A 27,717-nucleotide genomic window follows, 5' to 3' on the forward strand; every position below is an offset into this window, starting at 1 on the left:
TGAGCCACCATGAGGTTGCTGGGAATTGAAGTAGGGACCTCTGGAAGAGCTCTTAACCACTGAGCCATCTCTCTAGCCCTTGATTTTTTTTTTTTTTTTTTTTTTTCCTGTTTATTTTTATTCTGTGATTTTAATTCGCTTGATTGTTCTGGTAATGTCCTTAGAGATTGCTTTGAGATCTTTACATACACAGGAATAGTGTCTGCAAATAGTGTTTACTCTTCCCCTTTTAGTCATCATGACTTTTATTGAATTGCAATTAATAAAATGACTTCTGGTTTTTTTGGTTTTTTTTTTTTTGTTTGTTTTGTTTTTTTTTTTTTTCTCTTAAATTCTTGTTAGAATTTTTAGAAAGTACTGAGAGCATTTTATCTAAATTCACTGAGATTTAAAATTTAAGTGACTGTTAATGGTGTTCAGTCCTTTTTCTGTTTGTTAAAACAATCACCTGACTTTTGTTTTAATGCTTTGTTCAATTTCACTGTTTCCTGTCATCCATCCTCTGTCTTTGGTACTGGGGATGGGACCTTGGGTCTAGTGCATGCTAGGCAAGCTCTCTACCACTGAGGTACACATGAACTGTACTCTCATCGATTCTCAGCCCACCCACTACCCGGTATTTCTAAATGCTGCTCAGGCTGGCTCTGAACTCCTGGGCTCAGGCAGTCTCGCTTCAGTCTCAAAACTGGAATTAATAGTGTGTGTGTGTGTGTGTGTGTGTGCTGGGTGTAATGTACATGCCTAAAATCCCAGCACACTGGAGGCAGATATAGGTAGATCTCTGCAAGGTCCTGGTCAGACAGGGCTACCGTGCCAAAGACAAAAACACGTGCAGTTAACCCTAAAGGGTTATGGGCTTTATCTATTGATATTTGCCATATTGAGATATTAAAACTACTCAAAAATATTATTCATTCTTTTAAAAATAATTGCAAAGTGAGTTGGCAGTTGGCTCTGTAGGTAATAGTGCTTGCAGCCAAACCTAGGTGCCTGAGTTCAATCCCTGGAGCCCATATGGTAGAAGGAGAGAAGTCCCTTCTGCAAATTGTCCTCTCACGTTCACATGTGCTACACACAGATATACACACTCACACATTGTCACTTACTCATACAAATACAAATAATTAAAAATCATAAGTAAAATTTTGAGAAAAGTGCCTAACCCAAATTCTGACAGCATTTGCAGGAGTGATTGTCTTCCATACTAGCATCCTCAGTGAACTTAACAGTTTATGGCTCTTCTCGTTGTAATGCAGGGAATCAGGTATATTCAGAGGTGGAGATTTAAAAAAGTAGCTTACTATTTAGTCCTGGCTGTCCTGGAATTCTCTTTGTAGACCTTGAACTCACAGATTCGTCTGCTGTTCTTGAAAGCATGTGCTACCAAGCCTGGCTGTGAAAATATTTGTGAGTTGATAACTCTGAAAGAATCACGGGGACCAGTGGAGATGGATGAACAGCACCTAGAATACTGTGACCATTTGAGAGAACATATTTACCTCAGTGTATTGCTGGGTTCCATTTCTTAATTAGGATGCTAGCATGTGTGATCATGAATCATGTTAGCCTTCATTTTATACTGATTATTTACTTAAGACAGTGTCTCAAGTAGCTCAGGTTGGCCTTGAAGTGTTTATATAGTGGAGGATGGCCTTTAACTGATCTTCTTGCCTCTTCCTCCTGGTGCTGGGATTAGAGGCCTGTGCCACCACACCTGGCTAGTCTATATTTTTATTTTATTATGTATTTCATTTTATTGTCAGAATTATGCTGAGCTCATTAAGAGAGTTGGAGAAATAGTTCTTCTTTCTGAATGAGTTAAAGAGTATATGTTCTTTACAGATATGAAATAATTTACCAATGAGTTTTTTTGGACCTGGAAAACCTTGTGGGAATTTGTGTGGTTAATTTTAAATTCTTTAACAGACTTACATTTTATTTATTTTTTTACGTTAGTTTCAGTGAGGATATTTTCACAGGGGCTGGGGAGAACATTGAACATCAGTCCTTGCCTTCCACAGTGTTTGAGCCTGGGTCTCTTTGTTTGCTACTGTGTAAGCCAGGCTAGTTTGCCCCTTGAGCTTCAGGAATTTTCCTGTGTCTCTCCCTTCTTGTCTAGGAATAGTGGGAGTAGAGATATGTGCCATGGTGTCCGGTTTTACATGGGCTCTGGTGATTTGAACTTGGGCCCATATGCTTCCATGGCAAATGCTTTACCTTTTAGTTACTTATTTTCCCAGTCCTAAAGGATAATGTTTAAAAGACCTTCTATGCCGTAGATTTGCAGATCATCCTGTTTCTGTATCCCAAGTTTATCACGGTTTAATAAGGATCAGGATAAACAATTAGGCCGAACAGATGCTTATTCAGGGAGAAATAACTCACAACATAGACAGGTGAACACCAACAGGTTCCTGCTTCCAAGAATTCCTCCAGAAGTCTCCTGGCCCCCTGCTGCTTTCCTCCTCTGACCTAGTTCCCCAGGTCACTTCTGCCCCTAGCTCCACCCCCAATGGGTGTGGTCAGTGCCACAGAAGGAGACAAAGTGAATATCCCACTATACAAGTTGTAGGATTAGAACCTATAGGTGTGTGCCATCATGCCTAGCTTAAAACTCCTGTTTTCTTACTGATTATTAATGGTATATTTAAATATTTGCTTCCTTAGACAGCTTTGGGAAAAGTTTCATTAGTGATGGTTTAGTATTGAGTTGTTATATAAATAAAGTCTAAGGAGATCCCCCAAATCCACTCCTCCATTTCCCTTAAAAAAAAAAAAGAGCAGGCCTCCCAGGGATATCAACCAAACACACCATAATAGGTTACAATAAGATTAGACACAACCCTCATATCAAGATTGGCAACTCAGTAGGAGGAAAAGGGTCTAAGAGCAGGCAAGAGAGTCAGAGACACCTCCACTCCCATTGATAGGAGTTGCACAAGCACACCAAGCTACACATATGCAGAAGACCTAGCACAGACCCATATAGGCTCCCTGATTGTCATTGCAGTCTCTGTGAGCCCCTATGAGCCCTGCTTTGATTCTGTGGATGGTGTTCTTGTTGTGTTCTTGACATGCAGACATATGCAGAAGACCTAGCTCAGACTCATACAGGTTCTCTGATTGTCATTTAGTCTCTGTGAGCCCTTATGAGCCCTGCTTTGATTCTGTGGACAGTGTCCTTGTGGTGTCCTTGACATGCAGACATATGCAGAGGACCTAGCTCAGACCCATACAGGCTCCCTGATTGTCCTTGTAGTCTCTGTGAGCCCCTATGAGCCCCGCTTTGATTCTGTGGATGGTGTTCTTGTGGTGTCTTTGACCTCTCTGGCTCTTACAATCCTTTCTTGGGGTTTCCTGAGCCCCGCCTAACGTTTAGCTGTGGGTCTTTGCATCTGCTCCCTTCACTTGCTGGATGAAGCTCTGCTGACAATTGGGCTAGGCAGTGATTTATGAGTGTAGCAGAACATCATTAGCAATCATTTCATTGACTTTTTTCATGTTTGGTTCTATCCTGGGTCTCTGGTTCCTGGCCATCCAGAAAGTGTCAGGGCTCCCTCTCATGGTGTGGGTCTCAAGTTGGACCAGTCATTGGTTTATTGTTGTTTTGAGACAGGCTCTCACTATGTAACTACAGCTGTCCTGGAATTTGCTTTGGAGACTAGACTGGACTGGATGTTAGCACTTGGCCCCCGTTAAGGTTATAAGTTGGCTCTTTTCACTGAAGAAACAGAGACCCATTTAAAATCACTCCCTCTAGCTACCACCAGCTCTAGGTTGCCATGGATTTATTTTGTGTAGGTTTATCTTTTTTTGGCTAGTAGAACCATGCTGTAGGATGAGTTCTTTTGAATTTTCCCTTTATTGAACATAACATTGTCAACTTTTTAAGTATTTTCATGAACTTATTTCTTTTGTAACAGGGGATGACTGTACTAATGATGGGGTCAGCTGATGCTCTTCCAGAAGAACCCTCAGCTAAAACTGTCTTCGTAGAAGACATGACAGAAGAACAGTTAGCAACTGCTGTAAGACACCAGATTTTCTGTTGGGTCACTACTTTTTGAAGGACAGTTATTAAGATGTCTTCCAGAAAGTAGTATCTAAAGGGTTTGATTTAATTATTAACATTGATTTATGCTAGCAACGAGCAGAATTTTAATATTTTTGAAACTAGCTTTAATTTGTCCTATAGACAGGTCACCATAAAACTCAGGAGTTCTCAGGAGTTCCATGATATTGTATACTTTGATTATTATAGCTTTTCTTCATTTACAAGTGATTTTAACTTAAACTTGATTTATATTTAGCATTAAATATAACATTCCTAATTCAGGGCTATGCTTTTATACCTCAAAGCTATGAGATATTAAAGACTATTTTGCAGATGAAGATATTATATAATGTACACATAAATATATAAATATGAATTGATATGCAGTAAGTATGTATTGGGAATATAATTCTATTGAAATGTTTACTAATGAGAAAACAGGATCAAAGACAAGTTTAAATGATAGGGTATTTAAATTCTTAAAACATTCCATGTTAAATACAGTTTCTTTTTTTCAGTGGTACTAAGGATCAAACTAAGGGCATACTAAAGCAAATGCTGTCCCACTGAGCTATGGCCCCGCTCCTATTCCAAAAGCAAATGCAAAATCAATATAGAAGATAGTCCAGACTTGTCAAATTAAAATAAGCACACACTTAGTACTATATACATTTTTGGAAATGAAGGGATCTTTGAGACTGAGACTCACTGTGTTGCCCAGACAACCTTGAATTCACGATGCACCTTTCTTCTGACTATTGAGATTGCAGGCATGCACTATCAAGCCCAGACCATTGTATGTTTGTTTTGTGTATCTGTTCTGAAGTCTTTCTATTGCATATTTTCTTACCTGTTTGCTTGCCAAACCTGTCAAAGATGTACAGCTGATAGGCTTGTGCTCTTGTTTTCTAGAAGAGGATTAAAACAGAGTTGTTGCAAGCATGATGCGAGTAAAATTTTCTTTGAGGCGAAGTGAAAGAATACTGTTTTAGCGTGGAATTAGAATGTTAGTTGACAGGGCTTAAGTGATTCTTGACTTAGTGTGTGAACTTCTGTGATCTATGTTTATGTGTGCCATGTCTTTTTATAAATGTGTTAATCCTCCTCCATTCCCCTTTTATCAGATGGAGTTACCATGTGGATTGACAAACCTTGGTAACACTTGTTACATGAATGCTACAGTTCAGTGCATTCGTTCTGTGCCTGAACTCAAAGATGCCCTTAAAAGGTAAGGCTGAAAAGAAGTTGTTGAAGTCTCTGGGTAAAAGTGATTCTCGTCTGGACGAGTGGCATTGCTTTCTTTCATAGCCTCTTCATTGAGCCATTTATATACCAGGTCACTCTTAATGCACTCAGTGGTTTTTATTCACAGAATTGTATGACTGTTAAGAGGCAGGTAGAACTCTGGGTTCAAAACTAGCCTGGTCTACATTCGTGTTCTAGGCCAGCCGGAGCTCCATAGTGAGACCCTGTCTCTAATAAAGACAGAGATAGAGACAAGAGACAAGGGGGGGCATGTGTTCTCATGGTAGTAATTTTTATTTTTCTACCCACCTTCAGCAATTAATCTGTTTTCTGCTTTATAAATTTGCCTACTTTGTGTATTTCATATACATATAACCTTATACCATGTGGTTTTCCAGTAGGCTTTTTTCATTTTGCATAATAGTTTCAAAGGTTCATTCATGAAGAACATGTATTACTCTGTTACTGTTTCATGGTATACACATATAAATTTTTATTCATTCTTTTGGTAGGCGTTTCGATTGTGTCCACTATTATGCTGGCATGGGCATCATGTTCATTAATGCTGTGATAAAATGCCATGACAAACTAGCAGCTTAAGGAAGAGAAAGGGTTTATGTCGGAGGCACAGACAACATTGGAGGAACCAGATTTGTTAAATGCACAGACCTATTTTCTTCAAAGGAAGCAAATGCTTGAGTGGATGTTGTCTAACAACCTGGTGGTCTTTCTGCTATTCTGTGAGCTGGCCTTCCAGAATGCCCCAATATTCTGAGCATTGTTTAGGCCCTGATCCTGAGCATGAAAAGTCTTACATACTTTGCATCTTCCATCAATAGACTGAATCCTTATGCTTATCACAATCCTCCCTAGGCCCTAGCCCTAAGATCTGTTTATCAGCCAATAGAACTCATTCTTACTGTAAAGGTCACAAGGTGCTTTTGCAAGGAGTTTGTATGTAGCTTTACTTAAAGCTTTGTTGTGACTTAGAAACTTTTCACAAAGTTTTACTGTGCTTAACTGTGGTCAGGCTCTGAATGTTCTGACCCAGAGTCTGCTAAAGTGCTGACCCTAAGTTTCATTCTTTTCTAATTTCCCTGCTGGCCATGAGCCTTGCAGTGTCCCTGCCACGTTTTTTGGCGTACAGTTCTAAAGGGATGGTGGCCACCCCATGGTGGTATAATGATGGGAAAGGTATGGTAGCAGGAGGCATGGCTGCAGGAGCAGGAAGCTGGCTGAAGGGGAAACAGGAAGTATACAAGGTCATAAACTCTTAAAGCCCACCCAAGTGATGTACTTATTCTAGCAAGTCCATAACTTTCCCTAACAGCATCGTGAGCTGGGAACTCTTGTCTCCAAATAAAGGAGCCTGTGGGGGATGTTTCTCATCAAAGTACCGCAGGTGTTCACATACAAACAGACAGTTTGTTCTCATTTTTCTTGTTTATGTACCTAGAAAATGTGTTGTTTAGTCATAGGTTAACTGTTTTGTGAAACAAAGGAAACTTTCCTAAAGAAGCTGCACCACCGTACGTTTTATCAGCAGTGTTGAGTACTTGTTGCGGTCTGAACTTGATTGCGCTCATCCTGTAGGTGTGAAGTGGTGACTGACAGTCTCATTGTATTTCTAATATCTGATGTTGAGCACATTTCCAGCATTGGACATTTGTATAGGTTTTGAAAATGTCTGTAAATCCTTGGCCTGTTCTTGAGTTATTTGCCTTTAAAAAAAAAAAAAATCAGTTTTGGTTTTTAAAATATATTCTAAATTGACTTACCGGATAATTTGCAAGTACTCTTTTTTCTATCTTCTGAGTTGTTTTAACTTTGTGGATAGTAGGCTTATAGCACATGTAGGAGCTAGGGAGACAGCTTAGTGGCTGAATATAGTTGGTATGTAAGCCTGATAACCCGAGTTTGGTCCCTAGAACCCATGTAAATTGCCAGATACAATGACATGCATGTGTAATCCAGTACTCCTAGGTCAATTGGGAAGCATGAGACAGGCAAAGTGCTTGGAACCTTACAAGCTAGCTAGCTGGGGTATGCTGTGAGAACCTTCCTAAGCAAAGTGAAGGGGGGGGGGCTCGTCACATGAGCACCGCAACACGAGCGTACCCAGAGTAAGTTTAAAAAGACATCATAATGTACTTTGGTGTTAGAAATTAACTCTGTAATGTAACGTTACAAACATTTGTACTATGTTTTTGTTTATTTTGTTTGAGATAGGGTCTCTGGCTTTCCTGGAACTTACTATATAGATCAGATGGGTCTTGAAACATAGAAATCCACCTGCTTCTACATCTGCTGGGAATAAAGGTGTGAGCTACCGTGCATGGCCACATTTCCTTTTTTAGGGAAGATAAATTTTTCATTGAGGAATATTTCCTGTCAATTTTTATGTATGGTAGGAGGTAGATGTCTTACTCCATCTTTTTTGCATACAAATAACACAGTTCTTCCAGCCCTGTTTGTCAGACTTTTTAAACTCATTCAGTTGTCTTAGTAGCTTTGTTAACACTAGTTTATATCTGGGCTTTTAGTTTTGTTTCCTTAACCTAAAAGTTTAATTATGTTATTTGAATGGTAGTTTTTTTTTTTTTTTTTTAAAGAATGAAAACTTTTTTTATATGCCATCACACAAGTGAATAAAAGTCATATGTTTTGAGAACCTATGAATTAGTCTGTAAATCTCTTTTCAGTGAGTATAAATTTAAAAATTGTAGGGGCATGAGAGATGGGTCAGCAATTAAGAGCACTTAACTGCTATTGCAGAAGATCTGGATTCATTTCCCAGCAACCATAGGGTAACTCATAGCTCTCTATCTGTAACTCTAGTTCTAGAGGATCTGATACTCTCTTCTTTCTATAGACACCAGACACACACGTGTGATGTACATACATACCACATACATACATGCAGCTGAAACACTCATGCATATAAAATAAAATGAATCATTTAAAAAAAAAAAGGATGCCACAGTGGCCTGTGAGATTTCCCAGTTGGTAAAGGTGCTTGCTGCATGATCTGAGTTCAGCACTCCAGATCCACATGTGGAAGGAGAAAACTGAGTTATCCTCCCTCAGGTGTGGTGTGCACTCATGCACGCACACACATGCACACATACGCGCACACACATGTGCGAGCACATACACGTAATAATGAGCTGTTTGTATGATGGCAATTGGGAGCCTCTGTTGAAAGATTTTAAGGAGAATATGAACATTCAAATTATTCAGTTCTTGATACTGGCAGTTATTTTATTCTTTAGTATTTTTTCACTTTGATTGTATCAGGCCATATTTCTAAGTAAAAATAATAGTAAGCCTTTTGTAATTTTTCAGAATATTATTTTTTAAACCCATTTCTCTTGGTGCAGATATTCTAGGTCAAAATTGTTTCTTTAGTGGTTAATAGTTACTTCTCAAAGGTTTCTTAGGCCTCACTGGTCTGAAGAGTGGTTACTGTTCTTTTTCTGTTAGTAATTTTTTTTAATTCTCCTAAATGTTCTTGGAATCTAAGTGTTCATATTTTTTAATCTGTGGTGCTCAGTTAGCAATTTTGTTTGACTAAGAATTTTCAGGTCTGACTTTTATAGTTTTTAAAGTAATTTATGTGTATGAGTATTTTGCTTGTACGTATGTTTGCGCCACAGGTGTTCCTAATTCCCACGGAGGCCAGAAAAATGAACTGGATACCCTGAAACTAGAGTTATGGTTTTGAGCTGTCATATGGATGCTGGGAATTGAACGGGTTCTATGCAAAAGATGCTCTAAACCTCTGAGCCATCTCTGTAGTCAAAATGTTTAAGTCAAGTTTTCAAACTTTGTAATGTTTATATCTGCATTGTATTTTTAAAAGGTTATATGTTACAGTTTGGGACAGACTTCATTGTGCCACACTAATCTCTGTCACTGACTGCTTCACTACTTGCTGATTATGGCCTTTCCAAACAGCACTGTGTTCTCAAGTTATATATATTAGTCTTACTTGATTTCTTTGAGAATCTGAAGTAATCTTAAAGATGTTGCCTGCCCTCCACTTGTTTGACCCTATTAAAAAAAAAGTTTCATCACTAATTCTGAAAGTTAGAAACAGATGACAGGAAAGCAAAGCGCTTCAGTTGGAGATGATTTAACATCTTTTCTGTGCCCTCTTTCATCCTATGTGAGTAATCAGAGTGCTTTTGTTTTTGAATTGAGACACACTTTACATCTACAGGGGCACATACCATACATTTTGGTTTGTTTATTCTTTTCCTTGTTGGATTTAATTGGTTTTGACAAATGTGAATGCTGTGTAAATCTATTTTCCTGCCAAATTAGAACACTGCATATTCTAGAAGTTTTATGCTTTTTCTCCAGTTAATAGTGCCCACTCACTCCAGGTATCTCCAGCAACTTCAGATTTCATGTCACTTTGCAGCTCTGGGGTGCACACGGATCATGCAGGCATTCCTTAGTTGTTTTTACTCAGTTGAGATTTGTCAGGGTTGATTGTACTTGTAGCTCTGGTTGGTCTCATATTAGTTACTTTAGTGGATGTGTAGTAGGAAAGCCATGTTGTGGCATAGAGGATTTGTCATGAATGGAGACTGAGATTCTAAATAATGAGATAATGTAACCATGGTTGGATTTTTTCATTTCGATGCATAATAAAGCTGGAAGTGAAAGTAGAAACTTTAAGGCTGGAGAAACCCACGGAAACAGCTGACCTGAACAGGGATGAGCTCATGGACCTCGGCCTGACAGCTGGGAAACCAGCTTAAGACCAACCCAGACCCCCTGAACATGGGTGTTAGTTAGGACTGGGCAGTCTATGGGGCCTGTGGTAGTGGATCAGTATTTATCCCTAGTATACAAATGGACTTTGGGAACCCATTCCACATAAAATGATCCCTCAGCCTAGACACATGGGGGAGGGCCTGGGCCCTGCTCCAAATGATGTGACAGACTTTGAAGATCCTCCATGGAAGGCCTCACCCTTCCTGGAGAGCAGAAAGGGGATGGAATGGGGTTGGTGTTGGGGAGGGGCAGGACAGGAGGAGGGTGCGGGAATTGGGATTGGCATGTAAAACAATCTTGTTTCAAATTTAAATTAAAAATATTAAAAAAAATAGGATTTGAAACCATAAAGCATTTTAAGAAAATGAAAAAAAGTAGAAACTTTTGAGCCTTGGCCTGCCAATGACTGAGTGTGTTAGATGAGTCAGTGCTGAGAGGAGGTGTGTGGCTTTTACTCTAAACAGAATTATATAGGAAGTTAGTGCAGAGTCTAGGTGTGCGGCTTTTACATTTAAATAGCCTTTTAAGGTCCATTGTGCTTATGTAACTAAGACCAGAAAGGAACAACTACTTTGGGAAATTTGAATTCAAGAATATCCTGATAACTTCTTTTAACTAATTTCTTCTCATTTTAATTTTAGGATGAATTTAATTATGTTGTATACTTAATGTTCCCAGGTATGCAGGTGCCTTGAGAGCTTCAGGGGAAATGGCTTCAGCACAGTATATTACTGCAGGTTAGTGTGTATACTGAGAGGGGTTGTCCTATTCAATAAATACTATTTATATGTGTGTATGTACCCATGTAGAGGTCAGAGGGGCAACTTTTGTGAGTGGGGTCTCTTCATGGATCATATGGATCCTGAGGGAATTGGATTTGTTAGGCTTGGCTGTAGGCACCTTTACCTACTGAACCAGCTCTCCAGTTAAAGCCATAGTACCTGCTTTATTTAAAAAAAAAAAAAAAATGGTGTCTATGGTAGGCCTGTGCCCCAAACCTTTAATCCCAGCATTAGGAGACAGAGGCAGGTGGATCTCTGTGAGGTCCAGGACAGCTAGGGCTACATAAAGAGACCATGTTTCAAAACAGATGATCAAACAAATAGCAACAAATTTCTCTTTTTGTCTGTTACTTCTTTCTATGGAGTATCTTTACCCTTGCATAAAATAACTTGAAATGTATCCAGAATGTATCCAGATTACATACAGACCAAACCAGTGATTTGTTTTTGTTTTGTTTTGTTTTTATTTTTAAATAAACTTTTGAAGTGGGGCCAGGCTCCCAATACTTGAGACTCAGGCCGGCCGATTATAAGGCCAAGGCTCAGGTGGAGTCTAGGCAATAGAAAGACCCTGTCTTTAAAAGAAGTAAAACAACCCTGTGGGGATCTTGTTTGTTTGGTGTATGTTCATGTAGGTGCATTTTTATGTGCTGTGTATTTGTACATGTGGAGGCAGGGTCAACCTCAGGTGTCGTTCTTTGTGTCTTGTTTGAGACAAGGCCTTCCATTGGCCAGGACCTTGCCAATTAGGCAAGTCTTGGTGGCCATCGAACCCAGGGACTTCCTGTTCCTATCTCCCGGTGTGGTAACAAGTGTGCAGCACGGTCTCCAGCTTTTTGTTGGGCTCTGGGAGTTGAACTGGCGCTCCTGTGCTTTCATGGCACATACTTTACTGGCTGTGTCATCTCCCCAGGACAGACCTCTGGATTTTTTGTATTGTAATTTTTTGTTTGGAGGTTCTATCAGTTAAATCTCTGGGAATGACATTAGGAGATGATAGACATAAGTTTTAGTAGTTTGATGTGATTGTTAAAAAGAAAAAAGCTTAAATTGATGTTAATAAAGAAGTAATATTTAAAAGAATAAATCTAAATCACTATGTTTGTGGTGCTATGGATTGAATCTATGGCCTCATGCAAGCCAAGTGTGCTCCCTACTATGAAGCTGTTCGATGCTCTTTACAGGCTGAACACCACGTGCTTCTTCACTCTGTCAGGAGAATTTGATGTTGTAGTTGATGAAGAGCCCCCACTTTATTCTTGAGACGGGATACCATATAGTCCAATGTGGCCTGGAGCTCAAGATCATAATGCCATACCCTCTTGAGAAATGGGATTATAGGCCCATGTACCATGCCTGACTAGAAATGAGGCATCTCATAAGTAATTGGATTAGATAAGCTTTCATAGTTGTGCTATTTTTCCTCAGAAGTTTTATTTAAATGCAAGGCATATAGGTCACCCATTTGAAATGTGTCTGTCATTGTATAATTTTAGAACATTTTCATCACTACAAAACAACCATGTATTAAATATGTTAATGTTTTTCTAAATCAGTATTTGTTTTCGTTTTAAGCCCTTAGAGATTTGTTTGATTCCATGGATAAAACTTCTTCTAGTATACCACCTATTATTCTACTGCAGTTTTTGCACATGGCTTTCCCACAGTTTGCGGAGAAGGGTGATCAAGGACAATATCTTCAGCAGGTAATTGGATATAGTTAAAAACACAGGTATGAGTCTGCTCTTGTTCACATCATTATTTCTTGCCTAGGGTGTGGCTATCATTTTAGCTGGTCATCTTGATGTTTTATCCCTGTATGTTTAGTCACACAGGCCATGGTGTCCTTTTAAAATTCAAATAAGGGGAGGAATTTGAGTAAATGATTAAGTACTGTACTGCCTTAGCATACTCAAAGCTCTGGGTTTGATTGCTAGCTCCCAAATTAGGTAATTAAAAATAAGTGGGGTTTGGGGCTGGAGAGATGGCTCTCCCTGTATCTCATTTAAAAAAACAAAAAACAAAAAACCAAATAAATGAGTATTTGTTGCTTTTCCATGTTGGGTAGCTCACAACTACTCTTGAAGTACAGCCCCAGGGGAACATGTTCTTGTTATCTCTCTGCGGGTACTCACATTTGCGGCATACATCAAACATGCACACATACACAGTAAAAAAATGACTGTGGAAAAATGGTACAGTATTAGTTTTGTTTGGTAACTTACAGTGGTTTTGTTTTTATCATGTCCTTTGCGTTGCTCACTTTTCTCCAGCTTTGTGGCTTTTTGCTCTTGTTTAAATGTGAGTGCTGACTTGTCTGGTGTTTCTGCTCTTGTCCTTGATTGTCATTTATGTGCATGGCTGGTTCTTTTAGGTCTCAGCACTTTGGCTTCCTCCCCAAATCATTTTCAGTTCTCCCCTGGCTTTCTCCAGCTCCCTCCCCTATTCTTATGTATGTGTTATCCACTATTGAGACCTTTTCTATTTTCTATTTTCTTCTCTAAAATTTTGAAATGTCTACAGTAGTATAGCTTAATTAGGAGCACAAAATCTGCTGAAGTAATTTTCTGAAATGTTTTACTTTTTGAAAGATCTTATGCCAGTTTAGTATGATTAAAAACAAGGGATTGAAGGTAGGGCTCAGTGGTTAAGACTGCTTGTTCTTCCAGAGGACCCAGGTTTGGTTCTCAGCAATCAGATTAGGTGGCTCTCAATTGCCTATAATTCCAGTTCCAGGGATCTAACACCCTCTTTAAGGGCTTTGTGGCACCCACACACATGTGATGCACATATGTACTCAGGAACATGTACACAGATAAATAACCGCTTAAAACTTTTTTAGAATAATTTCTATTCATTTTGTGTGAAACGTATGTGAGTGTGAGCTGGAATGTATATGGCGTAGTACATGCATGGAGGTTAAAGGATTATGTTCAGAGGTATCTTACCTGTTGAGCTATCTTACCAAGCCTCTGTATGTGTGGGGGGTTGAGACAGAGTATTGCTGTGTAACTCAGGCTGGCCTCCAACTTAGATGTATGTAGCCTAGTCTGGCCTCAAATTGATGGCTATCCCCCTGCCTTGTTCTTCTGAGTACTTAGAAGAAGTTGTGCACTGTAGTATCCAGTTAACCAGTTCTGTTTACACTGAGACAGGGTTTTGTCCTGTAACCCTGACTGGTTTGGAACTATGTAGATCAGGCAGCCTTGAATTTGTGACAATCCTCTTGCCTTTGCCTCCCAAGTGCAGGATTGTAGGTGTGCATCATCATACCCAGCTCTGCTTGAACATTTTTAAAGAGAAAATTCTTTTCTCTCTTAAGGAAACAATTATTAGTTTGAAAGAACTTTATAGATTAAATAGTGTTACAACCAGGACAAATGTATTTCATTTTAAACCACAGGATGCTAATGAGTGCTGGATACAAATGATGCGAGTATTACAACAGAAGCTCGAAGCCATAGAAGACGACTCTGTCACAGAGGTGAGTCTGGTGTGTTTGCCATCAGAGGCTCACAGGCTACTTTGTGTTTTATTTTGATTTTCTTTTTGTCTTTTCCTTGGAAAGTCTTTAAATGAATACATCTTAATAATAGGTAAATATCTCCTGGAATAGTTCAGATGCTCAGTCTGTACTTAGAATTGAAGGACATTTTAGTTTTATTTGTAAACATAACCTATTGATATTTATTGAACATGTTTAATCTTTTCGTAATGTTTTTGAATCATAGGATGAAATACACAAAAGGCCTACATTTTAAAAAATCTTTAAGTATGTATTAATGAACTGGATTGTATTGAAGTCTACAAAAAGTAAAACTAGAATTTTCTTTTTAATTTTGCAGACAGATTCTTCTGCATCAGCAGCAGTGACACCTTCTAAAAAGAAAAGCTTAATTGATCAGTTTTTTGGTGTTGAGTTTGAAACTACGTATCCTTATTGAGTCAAGATTTGTAGAGACTGTATTCATAATTTATAGGAAGTAAATTGTCACTAAAGAGCATAGTTGGCTGATTGGCATTGAAAGGTAAAAGAAAAAGTCATCGGGATTCTATGCCAAATTTATAATGTGAGTGGGGAGTTAATAAAATAGTCATTCAGTGATTTTGAACTTTAGATAACTGTATATCTTAATGATATTCATTATTTTCTCTTTTTTCTTAATATTTATTTATTCACTTTTTATTTTGTGTATATGTGTGTTGGGGGACATGCAATGGGTATAGGTGTTGAAGTCTGAAGGTATTAGATCCCCTGAAGCTGGAGTTACAGGTGACTTTGGGCATCTAACATGGGTGCTGGGAATCAAACTCAGGTCCTTATATCAGTGTGTCTCATTAATTCGCTAGTGTGGGATTTTTCCAGCTTCTTTATGTAGGCACTTAGTGCTATGAACTTCTTAGCTTTGCTTTCATTGTGTCTCATAAGTTTGGGTGTGTTGTGTGGTTGTGCGGTCATTTTCATTGAATTTCAAGAAGTTTTTAATTTTTTTATTTTTTTCCTTGATCCAGTGGTGATTCAGTTGAGCATTGTTCAATTTCCATGAGTTGTTAGGGTTTCTGCAATTTGTTTTGTTGAATTCTAACTTTAAGCCATGGTGATCTGATAAGATACAAGGGGTTATTCCAATTTTCTTTTTATCTGTTTTGTTACCGAGTATGTGGTCAGTTTTAGAGAGCGATCCATGGGGTGCTGAGAAAAAGGTATATTCTTTGGTGTTTGGGGTGAATGTTCTATAGATGTCTGTTTGACTCATTTGAGTCATAAATCTGTTAGTTCTTTTTAGAAGTTTCTGTCTGGTGGACCTGTCCAGTGATGAGAGTGGTGTGTTGAAATCTCCCACTATTAGTGTGTGGCGGTATGGGGTTTGATTTAAGCTTTAGTAATGTTTCTTTTACAAATGAAGGTGCCCTTGTATATGGGGCATTTCAAAATCGAAATTTCATCTTGTTGGATTTTTTTCCTGCAATGAATATGAAATGACCTTCTTTATCTCTTTTAATTACCTTTAGTTTGATGTCTGTTTTGTTAGATATTTGGATAGCTACACCTGCTTGTTTTTAGATCCATTTGATTGGAAACTCTTTTCCCAACCCTTTACTCTGAGTTCATGTCTGTCTTTGAAGGTTTATTTCTTATATGCAGCAGAAAGATGGATTCTGTCTTTGTATCCAATCTGTAAGCCTGTGTCTTTTTGTAGGTGAATTGGGTTTATTGATATTAAGGGATATTAATGTTCAGTGATTGCTAGTTTCTATTATTTTTGTTTTTATTGTTGGTGGTGGTATTGTGTGTGCATTTCCTTCTTTGGAATTTGCTGGTGTGGGATTATCAATTGCCTATGTTTTTGTGGGTGTAGCTGACTTCCTTGGGTTGGAGTTTTCTTTCTAGTACTTTCTGTAGGGCTGGATTTGTGGATGTGTATTGTTTAAATCTGGTTTTGTCCTGGAATATCTTGTTTTCTCCTTCTATGTGATTGAATGCTTTGCTGAGTATAGTAGTCTGGGTTGGCGTCTGTGGTCTCTTAGTGTCTGCATAATATCTGGCCAGGACATTCTTGCTTTTATTGTTTCCATTGAGAAGTCAGGTGTAATTCTGATAGGTCTGCATTTATATGATACTTGGCCTTTTTCCTTTTCAGCTCTTAATATTCTTTCTTTATTCTGTATGTTTAGTGTTTTGATTATTATGTGGTGAGGGGACTTTATTTTTTTTTTTTTTGGTCTGGTCTGTTTGGTGTTCTGTAAGCTTCTTGTATTTTCATAGGCATGTCCTTTTTTAGGTTGGGAAGGTTTTCTTCTGTGATTTTGTTGAATATATTTTCTGTGCCTTTGAGGTGGTATTCTTCTTCTTTCTCTATCCCTATTATTTTTAAATTTTGTCTTTTTATGGTGTCCCAGATTTCCTGGATAATTTTATCACAGGTTCAGGCAGGAGGCTTACAGCAGGCGGATTAGAGGCTTGCTAGAAAGTTATGATCTGATGAAATTAGTGTATTAACAATGTATATGAATTCAAGGAACTGCTGTTTTCTAAGTTATGAGTAGAAATCTGGAGAACATGTTTTCTCATTTTTCAATCATTACGATACCAGAATGACAACTTTTGTTGTTGTGGTCTCGTCAACACATACTCCATTTTGTTGATAATAGCTGTTGGTATGCAAATGAGTGTTCTTAGAACATTAGACTAATGTTTAAAATAATTCAACGAATAATGAGTATTGATAACTCTAGGATAATTTATTCTTTTCAAGACAATTAGCAAATTGAATAGCCGATGCCATTCCTTAATTTACAAAGCATGAAATGCACAGAATCTGAAGAGGAGGAGGTTACCAAAGGAAAGGAAAATCAACTTCAGCTTAGTTGTTTCATCAACCAAGAAGTTAAATATCTTTTCACAGGGCTCAAATTGGTAAGGAAACATGGCTGAGTGTCGTGTGGGTTCTGTATTTGTGAATATGCCTGTTGCCTAAAGTTTGCTGGCTATCTGCAGAGGAGTTGTAGTGCACAGATTTTGGGTTTTTGTGGTATGTGTTTGGAGTTCATTGGGCAACCTTGGGAGGTGTTCCTCTGAAGGTGGGGTTTAAATGAGTCCACAAGACCCAAGATAAGTGATAAACAGGTATTTATTTGGTAAACACACAAATAATAATACATAACCCTCACAGTCTTCCTGCTCCAGAAGACAGTCTCTTCCCTTCTGATACTCTCACCGCAACCCAAGAGAAGGAGCCAGCCCCCTTTCTACCTTATAAGGGGTCACATCTGCACACCTGAAGCCATGCCCATAGGATGTGGCTACCACCGCAACCTCACTGGCAAAGCAAGACGCCACTACATTCTTCCTCAGGCAGTGTCCACTTTGTCTTTAAGACAGTCACTGACTGGCAGGTGGTGGTGGTGCACTCCTTTAATCCCAGCACTTGGGAGGCAGAGGCTGGTGAATCTCTGAGTTCGAGGACAGCCTGGTCTACAGAGCAAGTTCCAGGGCATCGAGAGCTACACAGAGAAACCCTGTCTTTAAAAACAACAGTCGTTGACTTGGCAAATTGGCTGATTGGGCTTGGCTGACTGGAGAGCAAGACCCCAGAGGTCTCCCTGTGTCCTTCTTCCCAGCACTGGAGTTTTAAGTGTGTTACCATTCCTGGCTTTTTAATATGGGTTCTAAAGATTCAACTTGGGTCCCCAAGTTTTTGTGGCAAGAGCATTATTGATAGCTGTTTACCGAACTACGTAGCACAATTTTTGAATTGAGTAGTAGTCCTACGTGAATTGCTCTACCTTAGTTGACACACCTTATACATGTCCTTTGTAGTGTCATGCTATTTTACTTTTGTGTTTTGTAGGAAATTTTTGTGTTTAGAATTGTCCCCAAGCATACAGCATTCCTAAGTGTAAGGATGCTGTAATGTGCATTATGAGGAAAGTACATGCATTAGGGTGTTATTGGTTATAGGTTCAGCACTGTAGGTGAAGTGAGATGTCTTCAAATGGTTTCCACACAAGGCTATCTGTTGATGGAAAGGTGACTACAAGTTTGCAAGAACCTACCCACTGTTTTTCCTAATTCAGTGCTCATGGTGTCATCAATGAAACACAGCTGGTCTGAATACCGAGAATTAACTGTGTAGGTGAAAGTCTAACTTGAATTGGGTTTTTAACTAATAAAGCATTATTAATATAGCTTCATAAATTACCGAATACAAGTTAGAAGGCATAAAAATGAAAGTGAATGTTAATTGGAGTTAGAATTGAATGCCCTGGCAGGGATTCTGCAGGCAGTTTTTTTAGTTTTGTAATTTTAAGAAGACTATACTTGTGAGTCCCAAATGAAGACATGATAGTATTGCATTATGTTAAGTGTGACCCACTGATGAATACTGGGACACAGCGTGCACACAGTGTGCAGTTGGGAGACTTGCAGACCTCTTGGCTCAGCTTCCACCTCTCGAATTGCTGTCCAGCTATTCTTTTTGTCTTTATAATTTTAAAGGTTTTTTTTTTTTTTTTTGGATTTTTTTCTTCTTTTTTATTGAGACAGGGTTTCTGTGTGTATCCCAGGCTGTCCTGGAACTCAGCTCTGTAGACCAGACTGGCCTTGAACTCAGAGATCCACCTGCCTCTGCCTCCTCCCGAGTGCTAGGAATGAAGGCATGCACCACCACAACTCAGCTATTTATATGGGTTTTCTGAAGACATTTTACTTCATGTTTCACCTTTGTGTGCTATGTTTTAAAGCAGTTACTCCTTTTATAATGTGATTGGTAATTTTTTAAAAACCAGATTTAAATTACACAGTTGTAAGATACTAAACTATAAGTTCTCTTAGTTCATATTTGTTTAGTTTGTTAAATATATATATATGTGTGTGTGTGTGTGTGTGTGTGTATATATATATATATGTTCATATAGATATGTAGATAACACAGTGGTAATAATAGAAACTATTTATTACATATGAACTCTGTGCTAGAATGTTTCCCAAGTTTTCATCGTGCACTGACTTGTCATTTTTAAATTACTCTGAAATGGAGACTTTAACAAATGTGGCCAGAGGAGATCAAAGCTATGCTGTGACCCTTTAATACAATCTTAATATTGTGGTGACCCCCAACCATAAATTAATATTTGTAGCTACCCCGTAACTAATTTTGCTACTGTTATGAATCGTAATGTAAATATTGATGTGCAGGATATCTGATGTCTGATCTTTGAAGGGGGCATTTGACATCCCCAAAGAGGTTGCAACCCACAGGTTGAGAACTGCTGTCTTAGGTTAACAAGTTTTCTTTATTAATTCTTCTCAGATTTAAAATTAACCTAATTGATGCTGGTAGCCTCTTATATATAATGCATGAAGAACAGGGGTTTCCTACATTCTCTTAATTTCTGGTATGAATATTCTGATTATTCAATGATATAGGGTGACAGGAAGCTTTATTATTAAAATAAAATAATAATAATAATAATATCCTTTCTCTGACTTTGAGCAACATTGTATGTGAGGCATTTTTTTTTTTTTCATTTTTTGGTTTGTTTGTTTTGTTTTCCAAGACAGGGTTTCTCTGCTTAATAACTGTGGCTGGTCTTGAAGTCACAGAAATCTGCCTGCCTTTGCCTCCTGAGTCTTGGGATTAAAGGTGTGAGCCACCACTGCCTTGTAGGAGGAATTTTTAATAATACATATGGTTTCTTATAAATATTGAGTAAAATATTAAAAAAAAACTTTCCATGTCATGTTTATTTTGTTTTTCACTGGGAGAAATTACTGGTGTATTATTATTATTAATTAAATAGTGCTGCTTTTAAAAATTAGACTGTGATTCTGTGTTATAGAAAATAGTTATAAAATCTGATGTTTGGTTGTTTATAATGTCCCTTTTTAGCGACTTCAGGAAGAAATTACCAAACAGTCTCCAACATTGCAGAGAAATGCTTTGTACATCAAATCTGTAAGTTATATATTTCCTTTTGAAATTGAATTCGGTTCCATTGAAAGGGTTCAGGGCAGGGAGGTAGCTCAGCAGGCAAACTGTTGTTGAGGCTGGGTAGGCATGGCTTCCTGCTTTAATCCCAGGGGGCTGCAGGTGTCGCTGGCATTGTCAGAACAGTGAATTCTGAATCCACACGAGATTGAGGCATGATTGAGAAAGACACTTGCTGTCAGTCTTAGCATGCACATTCTCACACATTGTCACTAGCACACATATGTGTGCTTACACACTTATAAACATGCATGCAAGTACACATGCAGATACTCATCCCCACTATACACATGAAGTAAAGAGAAAGGGGTCCAGTTAATTTTATCTAAATTGTGTTTTTACCACAAAAACTAAACTTGTATATCCTTCTTCCCATTTCTCTTTTTAGTCTAAGATCAGCCGGCTACCTGCTTACTTAACTATTCAGATGGTTCGATTTTTTTACAAAGAGAAGGAATCTGTGAACGCCAAAGTTCTCAAGGTCAGTAATGACTTTTAATCTGTATGTTAAATAATAATCCTTTGAAGGCAATTCCTAATCTATCATAGATTTGTTATCCTGTTAAGAATAGAGTTCAGCTGGGCAGTGGTGGCACACACTTTTAATCCCTTTGAGCACTTGGGAGGCAAAGGCAGGAAGGTCTCTGAGTTCATGGCCAGTCTGCTCTACAGAATGAGTTCCGGGACAGCCAGAGCTACACAGAGAACTCCTGTCTTGAAAAAACAACTATAAACAAAGACTAGCTTTTGAGATGGTTAAGGGTGAATAATATTAGACAGGTGACCATTAGCCTACAATGTGTATTGTATTGGAATTATGTTTTATCCCTTGTGTTTTACACATGCCTGACTTCTTCCTCCAGCCTCACTCTATATTTTTCAAAGGATTCACCGATAATTGTATTTCTTGCACACCCCAGAAATTCTGTCTTAAGTTAGATCCTTCACTTCATAGATCAGATTTGAGGGGATTTGTTGAAAATGAGGACAGAGGCATTAAGCACACTGCATTGCATTGAAGCATTGCAGGGCTTAAGTGGTGATCCCTTGAGCTGAGTTGAGTTGGGTAGTGATCCTTTGAGCTGAGTTGAGTTGGGTAGTCTGTAGTTGTGTATATACAGAATTCCTTAGGAAGAGTTATATGAATGAATCTAGCCTCTGGAGCTGAAATTCATAACATTTTCTGATAGAGTTGTAGGTGGAGTTCAAATGTAGCTTGGGTCTTTACCAGGTGTAACATGAATAATAAAAACCAGAGGCTGATATTAGAGTTCAAGCTTCAAGCTGAAGATCAGAGAAGCAAAGCAGCTGAGCCAGTATCTCTTCCCTCTACCCAGATGAAATGGCTATGCTGCCTCCTATCTTATGTTCCTCTCTCCGCCCAGCCATATCACTCCTGTCTCCACCTCCCTAGTGCTTGGATTAAAGGTGTGTGAACCCTAGTGCTGGCATCAAAGGCATGAGCTCTATTACTCTTCACTCTGTGTGGGCCAGGGTGGCCTTGAACTCGAGAGGTCCAGCTGCCTGTCTCCTGAGTCCTGGGATTAAAAGTGTGTGCCACCACTGCCTGTCTCTATTGTTTGCTAGTAAGGCTGCTGGTATAAAAGGTGTGCATCTTTATTACCTGACCTCCAAGGCTTGTGGCTAACTTTCATTTCTGAACCCTCAGGCTAGCTTTAATAAGTCATAAATAACATATCACCACAATTCCCCCCTTTTTTGTCTAATACAAAAAGAAGAAAGCTACAACTAACATAAGAAATACAATAAGTATATACAATATATACAGGCAGTAAGCATATCAACGATGTCTAGTCTATTAGTATTTAACAAATTCAGAGAAAATACTCCATTATTTATCCTATCTTGGTGAGACCAAAGTCTTATACCTAATTTACTTTCCTAATTTGCATTATCAAATAATCTTTTTATCTTTTATGTATCTTCAGTGAGTTTTGTCTTTGAATCTGGTAAATAAGGAAAACTATAATTGTCTAGTCTTCAAACTCCCTCAAAGATCTGAGAAGGAATTAATATTAATTGAGTAGACAGGAAGTGTAAGCAAGCGACTTCCAAAAAGTGTGAGAAATGACAGAAACATCTGGCTTCCTGAACAGTCACCCAAGGTTCTTCTGCAATGTTGGGGCATCCATCTTTGGCCTATAGGCCTAGCATATCTGACAGAATTTTCTGTGAAGCAAAATTTTTGAATGACTGTCCAGCCTTGTCTTGGCAAAGTTTTGCAATCACTCTTCTTTTGTGTCCTGTTTGTCCAGTTTGGACAGGATTCTGTCAACAGTAGAGACACAGGCACTTTCTTGTCCAGTGGCTACTTTTGCCATAAAGGAAGTAAACTTCATGAGGAGTTTCTTTGATGCCCATTATCTTCCCTGAAGTAGATTGGTGCTGCCGGGAGCAAACATGTTTATTGTCATAAAGACAAAACAAAAACCCAACTTTGTTATTAAAGCACTTAAATGCCATATTCTGTAGGTTTCTGAAGTATTTGAAGAGACGACCTGTCTTTCTAAAATATACCTAATATAAATGCAAATTTGATTGTCACAGGTGACTAATTACTGACCTGCATTTCCTTATTATCCTATGTAGTTGGTAATAACTTTCCAGGACTAGAAATTTGCATTACATTGTTAAATGAGCTCTATAGGTACAATACCTTGAACAATATTAGATATGTATGTTCAATATATTTTAACATATTATTTCAAATTTGTATCAATATACAATATTTGTATACAATATAGAGAAGTTCAATGCAATGTAAAATATTTAAAACTAGTAGTTGCCTTTTTTGTTTTTTAAATATTGATCCTAGTTCCCTCTCTCTTCCTTCCCTCCTTTCTCTCCCTCCCTCCCTCCCTCCCTCCCATGCCCTCCTCCCACCCCACCCTACCCCACTCCACAGGGAGGGAGATGCCTTCCAGGAGGGATCAACAAAATCTGTCAAGTCATTTGGAGTAGGGACTAGGCCCTCCCTCCTGCCTTTTTATATTCTCTATGTCGTCCCTTTTTTCTTTCCAGAGTAGATTAAATAATCTACCCTTTTTATCCTATCATCTGAATCCTTCCTTTAGATTTTAAACAATAACCTTGAGTCTAACCCCTTTGTTCAGCTTTCTTGACTGTAACCACTCACCCCACCTCCTGGGAATGTGGGCGTCACATTCTCAAAGGTACTTCCTGCTCTCTGGCTGTAACAGCATCTTTAAATGGTTCTGAAAAGAAAAATTTGGGTTAATTGTCAAGCTGTATCCCTTTTTCCAGTCTCTGAATAATAGGAAAGTACAGGGCTTCTCTCAACGTCCTGGCTAGCATAGCCAGTGAGGGTGGGCCTTCTCAGCTGAGCTCCTCGAAGTCGTCTTCAGCCATTTGTAGTTCAGAGTTGAACTTTAGTTGGAGTTCAGCTTAATGGTATTGTCATAGTCTTGGGGAAATTGTCACTGTGAGACCTATTCTCCATTAGGATACATCAAAGGTCGCTGTTAGGCATGGTCATTGTTCATTGTAGAAAACTGGTAGAGGCTTCAACCTGAAGTCATGTACAGGAAGGTAGATAAATCCTTTTATCTAGATTTATTACTCTCTGACCATTAACATCATGACAAAAACTTTAATATATATATATATACACACTCTTACAAATGTTTAGATAATATTATGAAGCCAGAGAATTATGAGATTAGTGGTAATAACATAGTCCTTCAATATTTATTTTTCTTTTGTTCCATATCAGGTGCTCTTCTGACAGGAGACAGAGATTTTTGAGTTTTCTTTAACAAGCATGCTTGAGTTTAGAGAAGGAGAGAGCCACACTCCAACTCCAAAGCCAGCTTTAATCTTTCATTGGACTGGGACTACAAAAAGACCATTTGCATTATATGTCTGTAGAGAAAAGCAGAAAAAAATATTTGGGAAGATTTATGAAATTTTGTCCTGTTGGAAATATGATAGACTAACAGACCAATTTACTTATTTTCTTGGGACAATTTTTCTAGATTATTTGTCCCTTTTCTTCAGATGTCTCAGTTGCCCAGTGGTCTCCGGATTCCTTAGCTGAATACCTTTATTCTCCTAAAAAGACAAAAATGAAACCTTCCCTAGCCCTAATTTTGGGGAGGTTCACCTTTGGCAAGTTGTATCTGATCAAATGAAAAACATTTGTTAGTATTGTATGTTAGTTTTAATTAAATCTATGCTGTTTGATGAACTATCATCTCTTCTAATTAAGAGCTATCTTGTTCCAATCAAATATTAATTTTGATGGTATTCATAGTTTTTCTTTTGCCTATGGAAACAAAATCAAAACCTCTTCCCCAATCTAATATGTCCTGGTTTTCATTTGGAGGTCAACAAAAGTTTGAAGTGTACCAGCTGATTTAATTCTGTCATTTTTTTCCTATTATCCAATGTCACTCTGAGGCTGTTGTTCCTTTCTCATTAGAATTCAGAAGTTTCAAAGTTAATAAAGCACTATACAGTCTATTTCTGGGATTCTTTATTATCCCTTTCTGTTTATTTAGCAATTCTTTAGAGTTTGATTTGATCTTTCTGTAACTGCCTATACTGTAGGATTGTGTGGTATACCTGTAATATGCTTTATATTATAAGAAACAAAAAACTGTTTCATTTTCTTGGAGACATATGCTGGAGCATTGTCTGCCTTTATTTGTGCAGGTATACCCAGGATAACCATGATGTCTAGCAAATGTGTAATTACCGAATCAGCCTTTTCAGAGCTCAAAGCAGTTGCCCATTGAAAACCCGAATTGGTGTCAGTGGTGTAGTGTAGGTATTTTAATTTTCCAAATCTTACAAAATGGAACACATTCATCTTCCAGTTTTCATTCCATTGAGTACCCTTGGGTTATTTCGTGAAGGTAGTAGAGTTTGGTTGTATAAAGAACAAGAGAACATTTTCTTATCATTTTCTTGGCTTGTTGCCATGAGATGGAAAAGTCTTTTTTCAAACCTTTGCTATTGAAATAGTGATTTTTATGAAATTCTGAGGCCTTCAGCACATTTTTTATCAGTAGTTAATCCATTTCATGATTGCCTTGTGCAAGAGGCCTGGCAGACCCATATGGGATTGGATATGTTTTATATATATGGGATAGTCCCTGCCCCTGAGTATGTCTTTTAACTGAATAGATAATGGAAGTCAATTCTGTATCATCTGGTATAAATTCAGCAGTTTCAATGTGTGAAGCAACTCTTGCTGCATTGTAAATCACTATGTTCAGAGTTTTTTTTTATGATCTATTAACAGCATGGGAATAGCACATAATTCTGACTTTTGGACAGAAGTATAAGGCCTTTAGATTCACTTTACTTTTAAATTTTCTGATTTGTAACCTGCCTTTCTTGATTTATTTGCATTATTGTAGAACGTAAGGGCTCCAGTCATTGGTGTTTCCCTTACTATTCGAGGAAGGATCCAGTTAGTTTCGGTATAGGTTGAATTCTCTTGGTTTTGGGATAATTGTTGTTAATCTCTCCCTAAAAATTACTATAAGCTCTTACCAGGGTTCACTTTCTACCCATAATTTGTCAATTTTATCTTTAGTAAAAGGTACTATAATTTCTGTTGGGTCTATTCCTGCTAATTGACAAAGTTTCAGTTTTTTTTAGCATCAACTCAGAGACCTTTTCCACATAAGTTTTTATTTTTTTCTCGGTTTAGATGGTTAAAGATCCATCCTATGATATCTTCCTTCTGCATTTAAATTCCCATAGGGGATGCTTAGAGGGTAATGTGACCAGAATGCAATTAAGACCAGAATGCAATTAAGCTTTGGATCCACACGACCCACATGTTCAGTCTGCAGTTTCTCTTCCTCCAAAGCCAGGTCTCTCTCAGCTTCAGCTGCTAAGTCTCTGGGACTATTTAAGTCCTTGTTACTATCTGAGGTTTTTTTGTTTTTGTTTTTTTAAGTTATTATTATTATTTTTTTATTAAACAGTTGATCAGGTTTTATCCCATTAATGTGCCATAGATGGGAAATTTCTCCTAGTAATTTTTGAAAGTCATTAAGAGTCTGCATTTGATCTCTCCTAATTTGTACCTTTTGGAGGTCTAATTTTTTGTAAGCTTATTTTATAGCCAAATAATTAGTAGAATCCTCACTTTGTATTTTTCCATGAGCAATTTTCAAACCCCAACAAAGCAAACTTTTCTTTACTTCTCAAATATTCCAAGTTATCTACATTTGAGTTAGATAATAAAATGTCACCCATGTAACTGTATAGTAAAGATTGAGGAAATTGCTTATTTCCAATTCTGCTGTATGAACACTGGCACATGGTGGGGCTGTTTAGCATTCTCTGTGGGAGAACCTTCCATTGATACCTCTTAGAAGACTGAGAATTTTTATAAGTAGGCACTGTGAATGCAAATTTTTCTATCCATTTCTAGTAATGGTATACTAAGAAACAGTCTTTTAAGTCATTAACTATGAGCGTCCATCCTTTAGTCAATAGAGAAAGCAAAGGAATTTTAGGTTGTAGAGAACCCATTGGCTGTGTCACCTTATTAACAGTTCTTAGACTGTTTACATTCTCCATTTCCCAGATTTCTTTTTAATAACAAATATAGGAGAATTCCAAGGGCTGGTTGATTCCTCAATATGTTGAACATTTAGTTGTTCCTGTACCAGCTCTTCTAAAGCCTGCAGTTTATCATCTGTTGTTAAAGGCCATTGTGCAACCCATACAGGTTTATCAGCCCTTTTAAAGGTAGAGCTGTTGGTGTCTTTGGAAGATTAGCAGCTGTTGTGTTCTGTTCTTGCACAACCTGAATGGTTGGTGATTGTTCTTTATAATGCCTCCTTATAAATTTTCCAGAACCAGATGTTAACTTATGGTTTGTTTCTAAGATTGGAAGAATGTTTATATGAGTATTCTATTGCTGTAACAAATCACATCCCCACAAATTCATTACAATATTATCAACATGTGGCTTTAATATTCCTCTCGATCCTTCTGGCCCTATACATTTGAGCCATCTGCTCTCTGTTCTACCTGAAATAAATTTCCAACCCATAAAAGTTGAACATTTACCTCCTGAAGTGGCCAATTTGGTTGCCAAGATTCTTTAGATATAAATGTTATGACCATACCTCTGTCTACTATACCTTCAATGATAACATAATTTATTCATACTTTTAATTTTGGCCTCTGCTCATTTATAGTTTGCCAGTATACTTGCTTTGTGATATTTCTTGACTTAATTTATTCTCTCTTACAGCTCTATCATCCAGCACAGTATGATTTCTTACAGTAGCTATTAGGCTCTTTAATTGTTCTGGGAGGGAGTTTCCATGGTGACAGGAAAGGACTGAGT

The 27,717-nt window shown here is 38.0% G+C and overlaps 1 protein-coding gene across 1 annotated transcript in view; it reads left to right on the forward strand.

The window, feature by feature from the left end:
- Nucleotides 1-27,717, forward strand: part of Usp14 (ubiquitin specific peptidase 14) — a 41,057-nt gene that overhangs the window by 6,208 nt on the left and 7,132 nt on the right. Inside the window, 9 exon segments of the mRNA XM_051202008.1 lie at nt 3,924-4,028; nt 5,179-5,282; nt 10,763-10,821; nt 12,442-12,572; nt 14,270-14,350; nt 14,712-14,797; nt 17,170-17,284; nt 20,259-20,324; nt 20,746-20,838. Of these exon segments, the coding sequence (XP_051057965.1) occupies nt 3,924-4,028; nt 5,179-5,282; nt 10,763-10,821; nt 12,442-12,572; nt 14,270-14,350; nt 14,712-14,797; nt 17,170-17,284; nt 20,259-20,324; nt 20,746-20,838 (840 nt within the window).

Source organism: Phodopus roborovskii, unplaced genomic scaffold, assembly GCF_943737965.1.
Source record: "Phodopus roborovskii unplaced genomic scaffold, PHOROB, whole genome shotgun sequence".
Taxonomy (NCBI): Eukaryota; Metazoa; Chordata; class Mammalia; order Rodentia; family Cricetidae; genus Phodopus; species Phodopus roborovskii.